This window comes from Triplophysa rosa, linkage group LG22 (genome assembly GCF_024868665.1).
Source record: "Triplophysa rosa linkage group LG22, Trosa_1v2, whole genome shotgun sequence".
In the NCBI taxonomy this organism is placed as follows: domain Eukaryota; kingdom Metazoa; phylum Chordata; class Actinopteri; order Cypriniformes; family Nemacheilidae; genus Triplophysa; species Triplophysa rosa.
In genome coordinates, this window is record NC_079911.1 from 7,105,541 (window position 1) to 7,126,786 (window position 21,246).

The window sequence follows — 21,246 nt, forward strand, 5'->3', positions numbered from 1 at the left end:
AAGGTATAAAACTACACTTAAAAAAAACTTTAAAACAGTATTTAAAGAGGTATAACCAGAAATGTTATGTTAGATATTTGCTGTAAAACTGGTAATAAAAATGATAATCAATCCGCCAAAAACATGTGAAGTAAAATTGAATTTTGACCAAAAGGTTACTACCAAGGGTAGAAATTTAATTTTGGAGTTAACTCATCCTATTAAATGTTTGTTGTGGCGCCATCTTATGGACAGTACAACGAACTGCCTTTAAGACATCCGTTTAAAGTCCTTTAAACGGAGATACTGCATTTTGTTGCTGCACCACACGTGCTTCATGTAATATTTAATCATATAATCTAATAGCCAATTGAGCTCTTAAAAGCACGTGCATCTCCTCACTAAAGACTTTACGTCATGTAGCAGATTCTCAGCAATCCGTGCGTCCGTCATGCATCTACGTCATCCAACGTCTTTGCCCCCAAAGCCGCAAATTTCCCATCATAGCCCTCAGAAGCGCTTCCCCTCCATCAGTGACTCCTCGCTCCCAAACGTGTTGTGCACGCGCGAGGTTAATGGTAGGTGTCTGGCGCGCTATCCGCAGCACCGAAACATCACCGCTCCCTCTGCGCAGTTGTTGAGTCGCATCCCATCGCTGACCCGTTTGCAATGACCGAACTCGTGGTGCGGACTCTTCCGTCCTCCTCAGGTGTGCAGGGTCCGGGACCGGACACGTATAAAGGGTGGCTGTTTAAATGGACCAACTACCTGAAGGGATACCAGCGCCGCTGGTTCGTCCTGAGCAACGGCCTCCTGTCATACTACAGGTATGTTTACGCTATGAATTTTTGATTGACAGCATGTGATGTCTATTAACCTTGCTATGTCGTCTTTTTAAAACCCATGTCGTACTGTATAAATTGGGAGTTTTTTATAGTGCAGGGCGCTCAGAGTTCCTCATAAGTTTTAATGAAAAGGCCTCTGAGCCATGTGGGCACAGGGGTGTAACTGTTAGTATTAAATAATGCATCAGCTGTCTGTGTTGCAACAACATCTCGTCCTTCTATAATTTCTAATGGGGACATCTGGAGCATCTGGATCTCGTTTCACCCTTCTTTCAATGGCCTGAGCAACATGGTTATTTAATCACAAAATTTTTGGAAAAAAATATTTAATTTGTGTTCACAAATTTGGTATGTTTACCTTTGTTTAACATGTAGAAAAGGTTCTTAAAGGGATAGTTCCCCAAAAATGAAGATTCTGTCATCATATCAAAACCATATTTACGACTCTTTGTTCTGTGGAACACAAGAGAAGATATTTTGAGAAATGTCTCAGTGGTTTTGTGTCCAAACAGTGGAAGTCAGTGAGGTTCATGTTGTTTAGTTCTTTCAAATATCTTTGTTTTCTCCAGAAGAATGTCATACAGGTTTGAAATGAGTACATTTAACTTTTGGAGAACTTTCCTTTTGAACCCAGATCTCAATCAGACCCTACTTTCTGTAGTATAATTACTATATACAATTTTATACATTTTAATAAAGTGATGTCATTAGTATTCTCACATGACAATTGCTTAGTACCTTACTGAGATCCTTTCAAAATCAAATCTGGGCTATACTGTAGAAAACAGACTTTAATGCAGCAGAAAATGTTACCTCGCCACTGCGGTACTTTATTTAAAGGAACTGTGTATGGATTTGATATTAATGATGCTCTGATTCAGCACTCTTGACTCAGAAAGCCTGCGGTCATTGTCAAGCACTATATGCGGTCTGCATGCACGCATTACAAAACTGAAGTCCAGGGGTTTGCATTATAGTGCTTGATCCATATGGCATTGCTGATATCTAGGGATTGAAACAAAGACAGTGGACAGTAAAATACCAGTACTGTCTGTATATAATATTGCATTGCCTAAATGAAATTTAACATCATTTATAATCCAACTAAAAAAACTCCAAAATCTGATAAACTTATTTACATTTAGCTGCACCATTAACCTGTGTGTGTGCATTTGCCTACAGGACTCAAGCAGAAATGGCACACACCTGTCGTGGCACAATTACACTGGCAACAGTACACATCGAAGTGGGCGATACCTGTCATTTTGTTTTGACAAGCGGAGGGCGGAGCTACCACCTGAAGGCTGGTTCAGAGGGGGAGTGTCAGCAGTGGGTCTCTGCTCTACAACAGGCTAAAGCAAATGCCACTCAAATGATGCATCATTCAGGTGACATTTGCAACCATTCTATCGTACCGCTGCAGTATACAGTATGTGTAGGGCATACTAGCACATGATGCAAATTCTCTGTACGTATGAAATTCATGGATGCTATATATATACAACACAGTGAAGTACTGTTCATTCACACTGCAGTGCATAACTGTGCAGTATTGAGTTAGTAAGGTAGTACTGGTGTTATTGACCTCAAGAGTTTTGATCCGATGTTAATGAAATTTACATTTTGTTTAAAAGAAAAAACAGTATAATTGCAATGTAATGTGTATTCAAACATTCAAAACATTCAAAAGAATCTGGGCATCTTTTAGTTCCCGTCAAGTTTATTTAATAATAAATAGTAAATAAAAATATATAATTGTATTTAAAAATATTTAAAAAAATTTAACCAGTTAAAACAGTCTATTTTATTTTATTTTGATAGGCTACTTAAAAACAAAATACAAAAATATAAGTGCCACCAGGGGGTAGCATTGCCATTGAATATTTGAGAGCTATTTTTAGACTGCGAGTTTAAATAAACCTAAATGTACAACAACATACATGTATGTTATGTCCCTTTAAATGTTTTCATTGTGGTTGTGTAATATATTTATATTCATTAGGTAGGTTTTAATCCCAGTCTCAGATTTCAGATGCTTAACCATTTATCCTCAAATGATATAATATTACTAATAATAAATAACGTAGGATTTACTTTAGTACCTTGCATAAATGCACAGTGCATAAATAGCTTTTCATTTTTTAATGTATACATCACACATCATTTATATTATATATTTACATGGTCTTTTGATCTTACATCATTGAAAAGGATTCATTTGCATACTTCCCCTCCCACTGTATAGATGATTTCATCTGGTCCTGAATGAAAGGTCTAGCGTGTTAGCCCTGCCCACCGTGCAGGATGAAGGAAGAGTATGAGGTGAATAAGAGGGAGGGTGAGGAGGAAAACAGGAGAGAGAGAGAGAGAGGAGCTTGGAGTGTGACGTGGAGGAGACACGCTGCTTTCCATTTTCATTGAAACCCACTTTGAGATCATCATCTTCACTACAAACTGTGTAGGACATTCCTCTGCGTTTCTCATCCATTAGGTGCAGTCATGAAAAGGTAGGAACAACTGTTTGCCAATGTTTGAATGCAATTTCAGAATGAAATGTTAGAAGCCTTTCGTCTCTGTGAAGAGTAAGTTTAAAGGGCCACGTGGCCAATTTAATAGAAGTTGATGTGTCTTGTACTTCTGTGCCATATAATATAAATGGTGCTATTTAGAGGAAGGTCCTTATGATTTATTTTTACAAGACCGAATGTGCTTTTATTTCAGCTCTTAGTTGTATAGTATAGTCTTTCTCTCTTCATTATGAAAATGAGTGTATTTTAAAGAGGCTTTGAATCATGTCACTACCTCTCCCTATAATGTTCTTATGTTAATGTTTGCATGTGGTCAGCTCTTCTTTCATAAGCCAGATGCATTTAGCGCTTCGAGTTAAGTCTAAGGATTTGTCTTGGGGTTTAGGGTTACTATACAGATTACACATGACATATATTGCAGTTCAGACATAGCTTCCAACCCAAGCCTTGTATATCAATCCTGGGCCAATTTCTGATCAGAAGAAAAAGTGACTTAAAGAACATAAGTGGTGCTTGCCCACGTGTGTGGTTGCCGGGGAGTTGCTAAGGTGTTCTGGCCACTTCCTAAAGGTGGTTTATTATTGTTTATAAGACACACCCCCAACTCTCTGTATAATATTCTGGTTTCTATGACGTCTCTGGGTTTTGTTTGCCTGTTTAAGTCAAAAACGAGTTTCCCTCAAGAGCTTGTATTTGTACAGTTGTGTGTGAGGTACTTTCAACACGACTCAATGTACATCACATTATCCGTGGGAAATGTAAGCAGGCTAATTGGCCAAATTTAGATTGTCAGGTAAACACCGAGTTTCGTCTAGTCGTTCTTCTCATCCTTATTTGTCTGTTCTTATCCGCATCCATTCTTCCATAATCACACTTTTCTATTGCATTATTCCTCTCGGCAATCTCATTTATCTCATACCCACACACGTTTGATTTCTCCTCGCTGTAAGTTGAGGTGTGGTTAGTTACGGATGAGTCATTCTCCAGCAGGTCAGAGTAAGGGGATCTCTTACTGGTTTCCCAATGCTTTCCTCCTACTACACTCACACCCAGGCCTCTCTCTTTTTAATTTACCCTGTTCCTCATTTTGCGCCTGCAAAACTCGCTTTTATTTCAAATAGGACTGTAATTTGTAATCTTCCCGCCGGCGTGAGGTATATGGTTATTTGGTTTCACAGGTTTGTGTCTTGCACCTATAAGGCTGAAGTTGTACAATAGTTTTTGCTGTATTTGGGTCAGCGGACCGCTTAAGCAGCCTGGATGAGTTCTGGCTCTTTTCTCATTAATTCTGCTCTCGACAGATGCGCCAATCCATTTTCCCCTATTGTTTTCACTACAAGTGCAAAATTGCAGTGTTTTGCTTAAAATAGGTTTAAAATGCTTTGTATTAGATACAGTTGAGGAGAAGATTGAAGTTGGCAGTTTGGTGTAAATGTAATGAGGAAATGTATTCTTGTAACTGGTGGATTTGTTTATTCTGCCCTTGTTTGTTGTGCGTTCTTGCTAAACAACATACTTAATAAAGATTTATTCATTTATTATATCACGAGTGTTTATAATGTGATTCATTGCTTTGGTGAGCATCACATGTACTTAACATTTTTTGTGTGTGTGGGAGATATTATGTTTGAAAGCACACAACAAAGACTTAAAATATGGACAAACCGAGCCGCTGGGTTAAATAAATGTCCATATTTGACCCAACCATGGGCTAAGCCCTGTTTTTATAGTGCGTTCAGTGACAATGGTGCTGTTCAGTTGCTAGGGTTTCTGAGGTGGTTGCTAGGTTGTTCCGACAGGTTGCTGGGTGATACTACCCAAGTCTTTGTGATATTTTGCTTCCTAGATATGGCGTGGGTCATTTTTGTCTATAGAATGTTTTACATGTTTTATTGTCCGATTGGCTAGAACAATATGAGCATATCTTTATCACATTTTTTTTAACTCTTACATATACGTACATTCTTGGATCACCATGCAACAAAACAAAAAACACAAAACGAAACACAGCAGACAATAAATAAATAAAATAGAAAGTGTAATAGAGGTTATACATAAAAGTGTAGTAAAAAAGAATACGTTAATAAATTAACAAAAAGAAAAGGAAATTAATTTTAATAATATTTACTTTGACATATAAACACATATCTGAAATTAAGAACTTACATGATCAAAAAAATGTTTCAAAAACTGTATAAAGGGACTGGATATCTCCTAAAAGGTATATTTTAAAATATACCACACATTTTTTATTGACACATGTGATGCCATTTCAAATCATGCCATTTTTCTTGTAATATACACCTAAAAATATAATTCTTTTAAATTTCATTTTTGATTAAATATTAAACCAAGGGTACTAAAAAGATTGTAATATCTGGAATTCTTTGCAATCCTATTAGCAAGTTTTGTTAATAGAACAGCTGTATAAAATCAGTTTCACAAACATATATATATATATATATATATATCTACGTCTGTGATTACCCAAAACCAAACCAATCAATCATTTCAAGACTAATAATGCGTGACCTTGGTGGCACCACACGCTATCAGGTCAGACCCAGAAACAAGGTCAACTGACGGTCTGTTGTACCTTCACATCTGTCATGAGATAATCTGTTCATGTTCAGGTGCCAGCAGGTTATTGAAAATTTAAGGCTATTACCTGAGCGTCCACCCCACCCCTTCCTTTTATTTATCTCCTGTCACTCATACACAGATTGTGATTCCTGTGATTCACAGACATTTGTCTCTGTTGTGTATCTGCTTTGGTCTCCTATACTCGAGTGTTTCCCGAAAAGATGTCTTGTGTCACACACGAGTCATTTTGCCAGTGAATGATGGCCGTGTTTCGGAGACGAAGGCGAGACGCATTAGCCCGTTTGCTTTTTCCATTCTTCTAAGCTTCTAAAAATAGCCGCCCTCCCGATTGCGTGGGTCCTTGTTTCCATGGTAACCGTGTTCATTCACAGAAATCTGGGGTTTGAATGGGATGTCGGTGAAAGTATCGCCTCGATTCTCATTCACACGTAATCATTCCATCATCTGCTTCAGATCTTCAGTAACATCTTGCATTTTCCAATCTCTTCATTCGTCTGATTTTCTCTTTATTTGAATACCATCGCTTTCTCTCTGTTGCTCTCTCACCTCTCGATTCATTTGTGTGGTCATTTTGTAGAGTCCATTTACAGCGTCATTGGACAACGTGCTTGTAATTGAAAAGACCTCCACCAAAGGACGTCATCAGAACTCAGCTGTCACATCACATCCCTCCAACACTCTTTCTGTGCTATTTATACACTTATTTTAGCCCTGCCTAAAGCACTCCAGTACATTTTACCCTCTCCAGGGGCTGCAAAATATAGTCCATACAAAAATCATGCTGTTGTATCGTGGCCACATAAAAGCCTATAATGAATATTGCCATCGGTGGCACAAATTGATGGTGTTTTTCCTGATGTCCAATCTACACCAGACAAAACGCAATGTCGCAACATATTTTCTATGTTTTTGTTTAGACCTTCCACAGCAGCGATATACAATAAGCTACAATGATTTTTTTTCTGGTGTAGACACGGTTGTAGATTTTTCTCTACTGCACCTTTAAGACTTCTTCACAAACACCCAAATACGTGGCATTTTTCCGGGACACGTCCTGCCCAGGATTTCAGCTGCGTCGCATTTGGTTATCTGGTTAAATGGCACGTATGGTAACCCTACTATAAAACAGACTACATCGCCAAGGACAGATCACCAGCCAGGAAAATACCAAATGAACACCTTTGGTTTTGGATTATGAAAAAGAGACATTAATTTTTAAAATTAAATTGCATTAATTAATTAAAAACATAAATTGCGGTTTTCTTTCTGCAACAAACCAGAAACCAAACAGATCTCATCCCCCATTGACTCCCATAGTAGGAAATACTATGGGAGTCAATGGGGGGTGAGATTTGTTGGGTTACTGGCATTCTTCCAAATATCTTTCAGTGTGTTTAGCAGAACAAAGAAATGTATACAGATTTGGAACAACCTGAGGGTAAGTGAATGGTCATTTTTGGGGGAACTGTCCCTTAAATAAGATGTTAAAATCATTCAACCCGCCACACAACATTTTTACATCCCTGGTTTATAATGACAAAGTGATGCCAATACACCATTTAAGCATCTTAACATGTACAGTGAGGGAAATAAGTATTTGATCCCCTGCTGATTTTGTAAGTTTGCCTACTTACAAACAAATGAAGGGTCTATAATTTTTATGGTGGGTTTATTTTAACTGATAGACACAGAATATTAAAAAAAATCAGGGGAAAAAAATGTTATATAAAGGTTATAAATTGATTTGCATTTCAGTCAGTGAAATAAGTATTTGATCCCCTACCAACTAGCAAGAATTCTGGCTCCACAGATTGGTTATGTGCCTATATGGACCACAGATTAGTCCTGTCACTTTAAGAAAGTACTCCTAAATCAGCTTGTTATGTATATAAAAGATGCCTGCCAACAGAATCTGTATCTTCCAGTTCAACCTCTCCAACACCATGGTCCAGACCAAATAGGTTTTAAAGGATGTCAGCGACAAGATTGGAGACCTGCACAAACCTTGAATAGGCTACAGACAGAAGCTTGGTGAGAAGGAGACAACTGTTGGTGTGATTATTTGGAAATAGAAGATATACAAAATAACTATCAAATGCCCTTGTTCTGGAGCTCCCTGCAATATTTCCCCAATGGGGTAAAGATGATCATGAGAAATGTTAAAGATCAGCCCAGAACTACACGGAAGAAGCCTGTTAATGATTTCAAGACAGTTGGGAACACAGTTAGCAAGCAAAACATTGGTAACACATTGGTAACACGCTATGCCACAGTAGACTGAAATCCTGAAGCACCCGCAAGGTCCTCCTGCCCAAGAAGGCCCGCCTGGCTCGTCTTAAGTTTGACAATGAACATAAAAATGATTCAGAAAAGGCTTTGGCGAAAGTGCTGGCACTGCTGTGAGACCAAAATGGACTCCTGTGTTTGGAGGGAGAGAAATGCTGACTATGAGCCCAAGAACATCATGTCTACAGAGAAGCACAGTGTTGGAAACATTCTGCTTTAGGGCTTTTTCTCTGCTACAGGTATACAGGATGACTTCACCGCATTGAGGGGCTGAGGGACGGGCCCATGTACCGTAAAATCTTGGACGAGAACCTCCTCCCCTTAACTAGGTCACTGAAGATGGGTCATGGATGAGCCTTTAACATGACAAAGACGCAAAACATATTGCCAAGACAACCAAATAGTGGCTTAAGGAGAAGCACATTAAATGTCCTAGCCAGTCTCTAGACCCTAGTCCTATAGAACCTCTGTGAAGGAGGCTAAAACTCCAATTTGCTGAGCGACAGCCAAGAAACCTTAAAGATTGACAGAGGAGTGGACTAAATGTATCCTGACACATGTGCAAACCTGGTGACCAACTATCAGAAATGTCTGACCTCTGTGCTTGCCAACAAGGGTTTCTCCACAAAGTACAAAGTTATGTTTTGCTTGGGGATCAAATACTTATTTCACTGACTGAAATGCAAATCAATTTATAACCTTTATATAACATTTTTTTCCCCTGATTTTTTTAAATATTCTGTGTCTATCAGTTAAAATAAACCCACCATAAAAATTATAGACCCTTCATTTGTTTGTAAGTAGGCAAACTTACAAAATCAGCAGGGGATCAAATACTTATTTCCCTCACTGTATATCCCTTGTATTTCTCATTGTACGCTCCTCTATAGATGACTCGGGTGATGAGGGTCCACTGGCTCAGCCGGATCGTGCTCTGATCCAGGGGGCACTCAAAACTTTGGCCAGTAAACTCGATGACCTAAGCACCTGTAATGAGCTGATAGGGAAGCACGGTGCCGCCCTCCAGCGCTCCCTCAGTGAACTTGAGGATCTGCGCGCCCCTGCCGACGGCGCAGACAAACTGAAGACCGTCAACGAACGAGCAACTCTCTTCCGCATCACCTCCAATGCTATGATCAATGTGAGTTTGTTTGAATCTACACTGTGTACAGGGGCTGCTGCTAACTGAGAGGTTGTAGGTACGAACCCCACAAGCTATCACGTTAACCTAACTGTTTTGTGTCAGGCCTGTCAGGACTTTGTGGATCTAGCAGAAGCGCACAGTCGGCGATGGCAGCGTTCGCTGCAGTATGAGCGGGAACAGCGCCACCATCTGGAGGAGACCATTGAGCAGCTAGCCAAACAGCATAATAGTTTGGAAAGAGCGTGGAGGGAATCGCCCAGCACACACAACCGTGAGAACACAAATCACACATCACTAATCAAACACTAAGAGTCCTTGAGAGCTATCTGTAAATGCATTAACACATCATTGATTTAGATGTGCTGAATTTTTCAGAAGGTTCAGAGAGAACACCAGAGGGAGCATCCAGCGAAGAAAATGATGACATAGAGTTCTTCGATGCCATGGAAGATTCTCCAGCCTTCATCACAGTGCCAGCGAATGATCAGCTACAGCACAGGTTCATTTACACATCATCTTCATTCAAAGTGTTGAGAAGTATATTAAAGGTCCAATGTGTAGTTTTTTAAAGGACCTATTGATAGAAATACAATATAATATACATAACTATGTCTTCATAGGTGTATTAAGACCTTACATAATGAAGCGTTATGTTTTTATTACCTTAGAATGAGCTATTTCTATCTACATACACCGCGGGTCCCCTTACATGGAATTCACCATGTTGTTTCTACAGTAGCCCTAAGTGGACAAACTGCTCTACAGAGCGCATTTCGTAAATACAATATCTCCTTCGGCAAAGATGCGAAAATTTGACGACATCTTGGGCCCTTGGGCCCAATTCTATTTTATACCCCTTGCCCCTTCCCCTTGCCCCTCGAAACAGAGTGGCAAGGGGAAGGGCTAAAAACATTCCCCTAAGAAATGGGACACCACTACTACACTGTCATACCTCATTATAATACGTCACTGATAGCTCCTACGGAGATGCGGCGATATTTATCACAAACTTCCAAGATGCTGCTGTCATCTGTAGTCATATCAGTTTTGTGGATTACAGCCTAAAAAGTGACATTTTCATCAAAAGCAGAGAACCACACACCCCTCCGTTCGCCGTCTCAGGAGGCGGAGCGCGTTTTGATTAACCCGTTCTGTTTGCGATTGCGTTCCGGAGATGGCCCTGGTTACAATTACTTATTTGCAGTTGTATATGTTGCGGTTCTATCGTGCAATCAGTAATGCGAAACGTTAGCAAAATGTTGCGACTTTTTGTAAACGTTTCAAGTATTCACGACAAGAAACTGAACACAACATTAAATTTAACATAAACAAGATGATTATTTGTTGTTTAAATCCTTAGTAAAGCCAATATAAAGGCTTACATTATACTCGCATGAGCAGCCATGATGGATAATTTCTTGAAGTGAGGTGCCGAAAAATCTTCGTTTGAAGGGCTATACGGCCCTTACCCCTACCCCTCCAACCAAAAGAGAATCGAGACACCCCTACTCCTTGACATGAACGCGCTAAACAGAGGGGTGTAGGGGTAGAAATGGGATTGGGTCTTAGTCCTGTGTCAGCGACCGTAGTGCTTTGAAAGGTAGGGGGGAGCGGATGATGCTTAATTGCATACACTGGACCTTTAACAAATAAACACTTCATATTCAAACAAAATCCAAACAACATGATTCAAATATGTAAGTGGCAGCCTGGCAGCAAATTAGAGAGGAGGGGCACGCCCCTGTCTATGCCACTGCTGTGTTACATATACATATGGGTACAGTGTGTGTGTTTGTGTGACAGACACTTGAGCAGTACTCAGAGCGTGACGAGTGGAAGTTTGTCCAGTAACTGGAGTCAAGAAGACAATGTGAGTTTGGACACACACAAAATATTTAAAACAGACACCGCAGCCAACTAGATGTGTAGATGTGTGTAACTTACTACAGTGATGTGTCCGCAGGATAATTCTGGCATGTACCTGCGCCGGGGCAGACGCTGTCGCATTCCAGACAAGCCTAACTATTCCCTGAACCTGTGGAGTATCATGAAGAACTGTATCGGCAAGGAGCTCTCCAAGATTCCTATGCCTGTAAGTAGGGCCGTTCAACGATTAATCATGATTAATCGCATCCAAGTTTGGGTTTACATAATATATGTCTGTGCACTGTGAATATTTATTTTGTATTTATAAATATACATCCATGTACTGTATATATTTAGGAACTATTTGCAGGGATGCATTTATATATCATTTAGATTATAAACATTTATTCATTTTTATATATTTTTTAAATATATACATGTATGTGTTTATAAATACAAAATAAATATTCACAGTACGCAGACATAGCCTATATTATGTAAACACAAACCTTTATTCTAGATACGATTAATCGCGATTAACCTTTGAACAGCCCTACCTGTAAGACTGAATTATATTATGTTAAATGATGATGATCATTGATTTGAATGCTGCTCCCAGGTAAACTTCAATGAGCCGTTGTCGATGCTACAGCGCTTGTCGGAGGATCTGGAGTACAGTGAGCTATTGGACCGGGCGGCTCGCTGCGAATCCTCTCTGGAGCAGATGTGTCTGGTGGCTGCCTTCTCCGTCTCGTCCTACTCCACCACCATTAACCGCACAGGAAAACCCTTCAACCCACTGCTGGGAGAGACCTACGAGCTGGACCGCCTGGAAGAGTACGGGTACAGGTCCATTTGTGAGCAGGTCTGAAACAATCTACAGTTTTGTTGATATATACTCGACGTTTATCTGTAATGGATCAATTCACAGCCAGGTGTTTTGTTAATGTTACACAGTTTTGACCCCCTTCTGCTTGATCTCTCTCACAGATAAATCACCACCCCCCGGCGGCAGCCCACCATGTGATATCACAGCGAGGTTGGACCCTGTGGCAGGAGATCACCATCGACAGCAAATTCCGCGGCAAATACATCTCTATAATGCCGCTAGGTGAGCTGTGAACATCAGCTCAGAGAACATCAGGGGAGGCTCGACACAAACAAAACTCACACCAAGCCGATCGTCGGCTGTCGGGAAGGTTTTGAGCGGTGCGTGCTCATTTAGAAATAAGATGATTCTGATTGGCTGTTCAGCTTAGCAAACCAGTGCACAAGAAAAGGGAAAAAGCATGCAAACTACAAAGTCAAGATCGAACTCGCAGAACGCAATTTTTTGTTTATTGGTTTTTGCATTTCTCATTCCAATACACAAATATTTTTAAGTTATCAGACATTGTGGATATATTACAAATCCGTTTGTGAATTGTGAGATTTTTAAAAAATTGATAAGCAATCGCTGCTTCATTAATGTTTTGTATCCCAGCAGTCACTAGCGTTGTGAGTTGTATGGAAAATTATTTTCTCACATGCAGACCCAGCACAAACGTGCTACTTGGCCGCCGGGTTTTGACCATCGGCTTGGTGTGTAAGGGCAACATTGGACCTAGACGCAGTCAACCTCGTAGCCTGCTTTTTGTCTGCGGTAGTTCATTACGTCGGCTTGCTATACTGAAAACCATAAGGGGCGATTCACATTTCCCGTCTAAAACCGCGAGTAAAACACTCTGAAAAGTTGAACTATTTCCATCTTGATGCTGCGCCGACGAGCCTAGAAAAATGTGCGCGCCGCAGCGACCGCATCGCTCCCTATTTGCGCGTGCCTGCCGCGTGTCTACATTTAAAATAACAAGCTTGCGCGCAAAAGACGCAAATTGTGAATCTCCCCTAAAGCAGACAGAGTTTGAGGCAAGCATATGTGTAGGATTATCTAAAATTTGGATTGTTTATCAACTGGCCCTGATGATGCTCCACTGTATTTTTGTATAACTCAAGCAGGATGCTAACAGAATTACAGTCAGTTGAAAGCAAATGCCTTTTTCAGTACTGTAGATAAAAACACAACTGAAGCATCATATCGCGTGGCGTTACTGCAGCTTTGTCTTGTCTTTCCACAAAAATGTGTCTTATTCTTGCTCACGATGGATCTGTTTGCCTCCACAGGAAGCATTCACCTGAAGTTCAACGCGACTGGAAATCATTATGTGTGGAGCAAAGTGACCTCCACTGTTCACAATATAATAGTGGGGAAACTGTGGATTGACCAAGTATGCACTTTGTTTTATATACCTTTCTCTAAATCTATTGTATATAGATGGTTTCAGCAACTACAACATACATGTTCTGTGGCCCAAACTTAACTTCCAGTATAGACCTCCACAAAGAATCAATAACTATTGAGTAATTTTAATTTAATGTATACAATTAATGCACAATAGAATATTTATATAAATGAACATTAATATAAATTAAATATAAAATTAATTGTTTTATTACAACCAAACCAAACCTAGGGCCAGGCGCATGCCTGAAGAAACTGTGTTATCAATCTGTTTTAGTCAATATTGAATGAATGAATCAAAATGACATATTTAAACATTTTTTCTTGCGAAAGTATTTTTTAAATGTTATGTAAATATCTTAAATGTTAATCTACACCCCAGCTTCGTTAAGTATACGCAGATTCATGAATATGCAAATTAGCCCCGCCTCCACTCAATCGCACTCGGCAGTTCAGACGCTGCTAAAACTGAAAGTGGAACTGAGAGCTGACACAGCAGTGCAGCGATTGTTTCAGCCTGAATCTATGCGCCATTTTTGCATATTTATCCTTTAAACTGCTGATCCACAGGGGTCTAATGAGTTGATGTGATTGGTTACAGGTTTATGACATCATTAACTGGGGCTGTTTCAAACCACATTTTTTAAACTCTTTGATAAACTGCAGTTTTATGAAGAAAATACTTAGCAATGATTTAAAATGATAGATTTGCACATGGTTTGTCTTAAAGCACATTAAAACACCACATAAACATACAAACAACATTAAAAACTTGATTTTCACCACGGGGGGTCTTTAAAAGAAGTATTTTAGTTGCCCTTATGTGTTTTTGGATTATTATACAATGTGACATCTACTGCCAATAATTGTGACACTATCAGCTGTATTATACAATCTGCACTATTTTGTGTAATTCTACAGACTAATATTGTGAATATATGGTCATGGCTGAAGATCATTGTTAGAGAAACTGTGACATATTTACAAAAAGCACGACTTTACGTGTCTGATCAAAAATGGCTATTACACAATAAAAATATAAAGGCCAGAAATATTCATTTTCATTAAAACGCAATCTTATAAAAGCTGCAGTCTGTAACATTTGCCTCTCTATCGCCATCTCTGTTTGAAACATAAAATTGCGGTTATTTTCTATAGGCTGCGCATCTTGGTTGCAGAAAACCCCGGAAGAGATAGCCTTTATAACGACTAGAGAATTATATATAGTATACAAAATAGTTAGACTTATAAAGATGATAGAAAACCTTACCTGAAATAAAATTAACACAGATCCGGATGATTTCGTCAGTCCAGCCTGTTTGTTTAATGACTTAATAGCTTAAAATGGCATATTCAACAACGGTATTCCATAGGAAATAATACCATCATTTTTGCCATTCCTGTTCTGACATTCAACAACACAAAAACACGTTTTTGAAGGAATTGTCTCCTCCGTTTCACTCATTGCTGCTTTGTTTCCACTGTTTTTCCAGCTGGCAGTGACCTCGACTCCAAATTGGTCTATACGGAGTTGAACTGAAATGACGTCAAACTGACATTTCACATTAAATTTGACGTGATAGCTCAAATTATAAAAATTCTTTCCACAATCAGGGTAATGTAAAAAATATGTTGTACATTTTTGCTCAATAACAGATTTTTGTTGTTTTTTAACCGAAAAAAGTACAGACTACAACTAGTTACTACAATTATAAGTGCATTTATTAAGAATTGTAACATATGCATGAAGATTATTTGGCCTCTGCCATTGCTGCACAGTAATATCCAGCAGCTGATCAACGGGTCCTTCATATTATCACTATATTGGTTGTTTTAGCACAGATGTATCAACTCATTAACATTCAGGACTGAAACGATCTGTTTTCACTTCTTCAGACCTCATTTTTTCCCTCTAATAAAAAAACATGATGTCCTTTCCAATTGATGCAGGTCTGAAGGGTCAAAGCAAAAATTATTAATTAAAAATATAAAAAATGTATTAATTAAAATAGCTTTTATGAAATACTATTATTTGCTCATCCTGTAAACTTCACGCTTTGAGTTTTTCCATCTACATAGAGTGGCTGTGACTCATCATCTGCACTCCATCTGTTGGAGAAAATTCACCATTGGGACTGTTTTTCTCCATCTGTCTCCACCCCCCCCAAGTCTCTCTCTTTCTGTCCTTCTCATTCCCACTTCAGAGCAAACCGGAAGTCCAAGCATTTATTAAAGTGACTTAAGTGATGAATGCTTGAAATAATTCATTTAAATCTATCATATGCATATTATACACATAGAGCTTGAATGCATTGTAAGTCTCCGCCAAATGCGTCCATGTAAATTATGTATTATTAATCTAATGATGCTTTTGTTTTGACACAGTCTGGGGACATTATAATAGTCAACCAAAGGACCAAGGACACATGCCACCTCAAATTCTCCCCTTACAGTTATTTTTCCAGAGATGTTCCCCGCAAGGTCAGTGTGACCCAACAGTATGCTTCTCAATTCAATGAAACAAAAAGCTGTGTTCTGCTGCCCTCTCCAGGGCAATAAGTGTAACCACAAGGGCATTTACAGTGTATGCGCGTCCTATTTGTCTCCAGGTAACAGGCGTAGTGACGGACAGCGAAGGCTCCGCCCATTACATACTTTCAGGAACGTGGGATGATAAGATTGAAAGTGCAAAGATTATAGAGAGCAGCCATGGATGTGGGGAAACCGAGGGCAAGCAGAAAACCGTCTATCAAACTCTACCGCCAAAACTACTGTGGAAGAAATACCCTCTGCCGTACGAGACGCTGTTGAATATTTTGAAATAATGTCGTTGTTACATGATTTTGAAAATCTTTTGTTTTCTGATTGCAGTGAGAATGCAGAGAACATGTATTACTTCTCTTCTCTGGCCCTGTCTCTGAATGAACCAGAAGACGCTGTGGCCCCGACTGACAGCCGTCTGCGGCCCGACCAGCGCCTGATGGAGGCGGGTCTGTGGGATGAAGCAAACACAGAGAAACAGCGTCTGGAGGAGCGACAGAGACTGGAGAGGAGAAAGAAAGAGGCACAGGCCAACCTTGCACTGGAAGAGGGTATGAGAGAGCTGCAGTGTTTGATAGTAACTGATTGATTGTAGTATAATATTCATACAATATTTAATATTTTAAAATGGATTTATACATTTAAACTTGTTTAAAAAACGATAATACTCATTAATAGTTAATATTGTTACTATAATATACATTTAAAAAGCTATAGACAGTTTCATCGGATGCACGTGCCTGGCCCGAAGTTAACTGCCGGTCTGTGTTTGTCTTTCAGTCTATATAATATAAAAATTTATATTATATTTCATTGATAGAAATATTTTAGTTTATGTTCATTGTAATAAAATACTCCACTCTACTGGGACTCTTGTTTGTTTGCGGATGTCTACCGGAAGTTAAGTTTGGGCTACATAACGTTTGTTTATGTTGTTGCTGCTGAAGCTGTCTTTAATTTAATTCTGTAATATTTAATACTAGTTAATAACACAAGTATGCTCCATAATAAATACCACAATACTGCACTTATTCTGTGGTATGTATTATGTATACTATGCCTAGTATTATCTTTTTATTCAAGTTTTTGTATTTATTTCATGTTTACTCAGCACTGTATCCCAAAATGCAGTAATTAATAAATTAAATGTATTTTATTTTTATTCTTTAATATTATTTTATTATATCTATAATGATTTTTTATCATTTATAATTATATTCTTAATAACAATGTAGATTTATTTGTTTGTTTTTAACACCCTATTAGCACTAAAAGCTATTTATTGCAAACTTATTCATGATCATTATATACAATAACTGTTTAAAACAATGTAAGAAATATATATTTAAAAAATAGTATTTAGAAAAGTTTTTTTCATTTTAATACTTGATGCAAAACAAAAATGGATATAATTAGCATGAATATGATTAAAAACGTATACATTATATAATGTGAATAAATAATTATGATTTTTAAATATTGAAATTGTGGGAGGTATGCAGTAAGCACAGGCTAACATTGCACTCTGAAGATTTGTTTATTTCTCATTGAAAATATTTGATTTTGCATTCTGTAGGCAGAGAGGTGGAGAGCTACCAGCCCCAGTGGTTTCACAAAAGGACTGATTCAGAGACAGGTGACAGCAGCTATGTGTACAGAGGAGGATACTGGGAAGCCAAAGAAAGACAGGACTGGAATCAGTGCCCTGCCATCTTTTAAAGCCTACGACACAGATGACCGATCCATGATCTGTATCAGGAATGCTGCTTACCAATGCTTCCAAATGAAAGATGAAGAGTATATGAAAGCTCTGCAGTATATAATGTCATTTAGTGTGTGTGTGTGTGTGTGTTTTGGGCCATTGAGGAAACTGGTTTGCAGCAGGGAAAAAATAATTGTTTTAAGCACAACAGATGGAGGCACTTTATTCAACATGATTCAGACTGATGGACAATAATAGCGTTTATTATTAGAGGAATGTAACACTTCGCCAGGGATACGATTCTTCTTCAAAGATTTGAATTTATATCTTGGTTTGCAGTTGTTTCAGGTCAAATGTGTGATGTTCCTGAATTATATACTGTTGTGTGAAGAAAAAAACATTTAACAGAGCACACACTACTTCTGAAGTATGCAGATTGAATCGTTTTATTCAATTGTAGTATACGGTAAGATACTGTGTAGAGTATTTAGTGCAAACTAAAAAAAAGGGACATCAGTGTTGTTTTTACAAAATAAGAATTACTGAGGTTAATTCATTAGATGGCAGATTGTTCATGCAAGAAACCATTTAATAGCAGTCCATTTAGGCATTTAGTATAAATGTAATGTTCTTTTATTGTGTGGGTAACAAATTATGGCTTAATGGACATTATAATTGAAATTATCTGTATAAAGTTAAGGCTAAATGTTTGCAAACATACTGAAAACATCAATTCATGTTCATTTATTTAAGCAGACTAATGAATCATTTATGATGTCCAATTTAAAAGCCCATCTGTATAGTAGAACATTGCATTAGTTTGTACATAGCAAATAATAGCACGCAGCTCAAGCATCTGGTGTGTTTGCAAACCTTTGGCAATGAGTTTATAGTAAATAGCTGAAACTTTGTGGTAGCAATATTGCCTTAGTTTCCAGTATTTGCTGCTAAAGCACATTTCCTACATTCATGCTGCAAATGAACAGTAAAAAATGTAAAATATTAATCACAAACTGTACACAGTGAGAATGAATGCAAACTTATATTTGAGCATTAAAGAACATTCTGAACATCATCTGATGAGGGTTATTTATCAAACTTATTATCATAGCGTAATTCATTTGATTTGATTGTGTTTGACGTTGCATCTTAAAAGACATGACCTACATTGATTTTTTTATTCCAATCATTATGTTTAAATTCACATTACAAGTTAATGTTTTAGGTTGAAAGCTTCAGGTTGAGTGAAAACATTGTTATAATTTTAACATACACAGGTTGAAATATATTAATAATAATTACATTACATTAATTACAAGCTAAGTTGAACTGTTTAATCGGACTGTTGTGTTCTGTTCATAGTGCATATATAGGGTCTCGAAGATTGTTTCCAGTTTCTACATAGAACAATGACTGAATTGATGAAAAATACTTGATCTTTTTCAGGAAATACTGGAGGTTTGCTTTTAATAGTATTCTTCCCAGTACTTTAGCAGCTACACTGGGAAAATAATTCTTGATATTTTATTAAAATCGTGTGAGAAATCAAATCTCTCCCTAAATATATTCATAAAACAAAGGAGATGACCACAACGGAATGCTTCTGATGTTTTATGATGCCTTTATGAAAAGCATGACTGCTTGTTAGTAGATTAATGCTACTGAGACACATAACAAGTCACTGAGGTAAATAGCAAGTGAATTGTTAGGGACTATGTTACCCAGTGTAGAAAGATGATCAATAAATTAACTAACCAACTAACTCATTTCATCAGAAGCCTTATCATATGTAGGCATCAGTATTTAATGAAAGGTCAAATGTATCTGAAACAATATATTTTATATAATTTGACACTATGAGACATCTAGTCAATGAGTTCTTCTTGATCAAATCTATCAGTTATTGATCAAATTATTATCTGTTAAATTGATGTTATGTTATTTATTTATTGAGAGTTATATTTTAGAGTTATTCTTTTTGGCCAATGAATCACATTTAAGATACGAGTGTAAGGAAGCGGAGTGAGCGATTCTAAACACTGTGGCTCTTTCACGAGTTCGCCTCGCAGATAATAAATTGGGATGGATCATGCATATTGGCGTGCTGTCCCGGGGCGAGGGCCCGGTGTGTGCCCAAACCCTGAGCATACCTCCCCAGTGCTGAGGTGAAATCGGGCTAGTGGTGTGGAGTTAACTCGGCTGGCAATCGATTAGCAATCACAGCAATCATCCTATCAGCCCTATAGTCAAGCCGCCCGGCCTCCATTCTCCCGAATGTCTCGCAACATCCCTCCTCCACACCACTAGCCCTTTTCACCTCAGCACCGGGGGGTATGCTCCGGGTTCGGACACACACCGGGCACATGGCCCTCTTCCCGGTCAAGGGGCGGGTGCTCCGAGTTCAGGGAGAATCACTGAGTTCAGAGCCCTCGCCCAGGGACAGCACGCCAAATACGCATACTATCCGTCCCACCTTATTATCTGCGAGGCGAACTCGTGAAAATGCTGTTATATCTTCAAATTGCTGCATGCATCTGTATGTGTCGAACACAATTTACGTTCACAGAGGTATCATTTACTGCTGGGGTCATGTGTCCAAGCGCTTAAAGCACTGGTCAGGCATACTGATACATTCCGCGGTTTACATTCACTTAGATGTAACGTGAGTTACGTGAGTTATTCTGGGCAAGACGTGAGTTGGGAACGGCCGGCTATGTAGAAAAATAACGCACACCGGATGATACAGACAGGTAGTCTTCAACCACTCTCGGAAGTGCGTTTATATTTACAATTCTCCAGTAATCTTACGGTCGGCTCACTGAACGGTCTCTTATGAGCAGCGCTGTTGCGAAACATTGGAGAGAACGGAGGTAAGGCGGCTTGACTGTTTATAGGATGATTGCTGTGATTGTTCATCGAAAGCACAACTAACTAACGGTCTGATGCACATTTCTAATTCTATAATCTTCTCTAACAGCCTCACTACTTCCTTATGCCCGGTTCAGATTATACGAATCCTGCCCGAAAAATTGTATAATCTGAACGGGGCATTACACTTTGCTAACGAAAAAAGCAAACTTTACATGTGACACGAAGTGCAGAAAACAATAACAAGGGAGGAAGACTTGCCACACAAGAGCAGATGCACAGAACTGAACAGCAGAAAAAAAGTGTTCAAATGAATTGCGGTTAACTGTAAATAGATTATTAGATGCACAAAATTAATTGTTAATAATGTGTGTGTGTTCGTTCATGTTTGTATATCCCGGTGGGGACCTAAACCTGAATACACACCAACACATGGGGACTCGTGTCACCGTGGGGACCAAAATTGAGGTCCCCAGGGGCAAAAAAGCTAATAAATTGTACAGAACAATATTTTTTACAAATCTAAAAATGCAAAAAGTGTTCTATGATCTTTAGGTTTAGGGGATAGAATATACAGTTTGTACAGTATAAAAACATTACGCCTA

The 21,246-nt window shown here is 38.6% G+C and overlaps 1 protein-coding gene across 1 annotated transcript; it reads left to right on the forward strand.

Moving 5' to 3' along the window:
* Positions 1 to 469: 469 nt before the first annotated feature.
* Positions 470 to 19,472, forward strand: LOC130546294 (oxysterol-binding protein 2-like). Its single transcript, XM_057321481.1, has 14 exons — positions 470 to 806; positions 2,007 to 2,212; positions 9,133 to 9,383; positions 9,489 to 9,657; positions 9,762 to 9,885; positions 11,190 to 11,256; positions 11,350 to 11,478; positions 11,872 to 12,117; positions 12,243 to 12,363; positions 13,413 to 13,516; positions 15,916 to 16,011; positions 16,140 to 16,324; positions 16,402 to 16,622; positions 17,648 to 19,472. Exons 1-14 carry the CDS (start codon positions 649 to 651, stop codon positions 17,788 to 17,790), a joined length of 2,220 nt encoding a protein of 739 aa, XP_057177464.1. The 5' UTR covers positions 470 to 648; the 3' UTR covers positions 17,791 to 19,472.
* Positions 19,473 to 21,246: the final 1,774 nt, after the last annotated feature.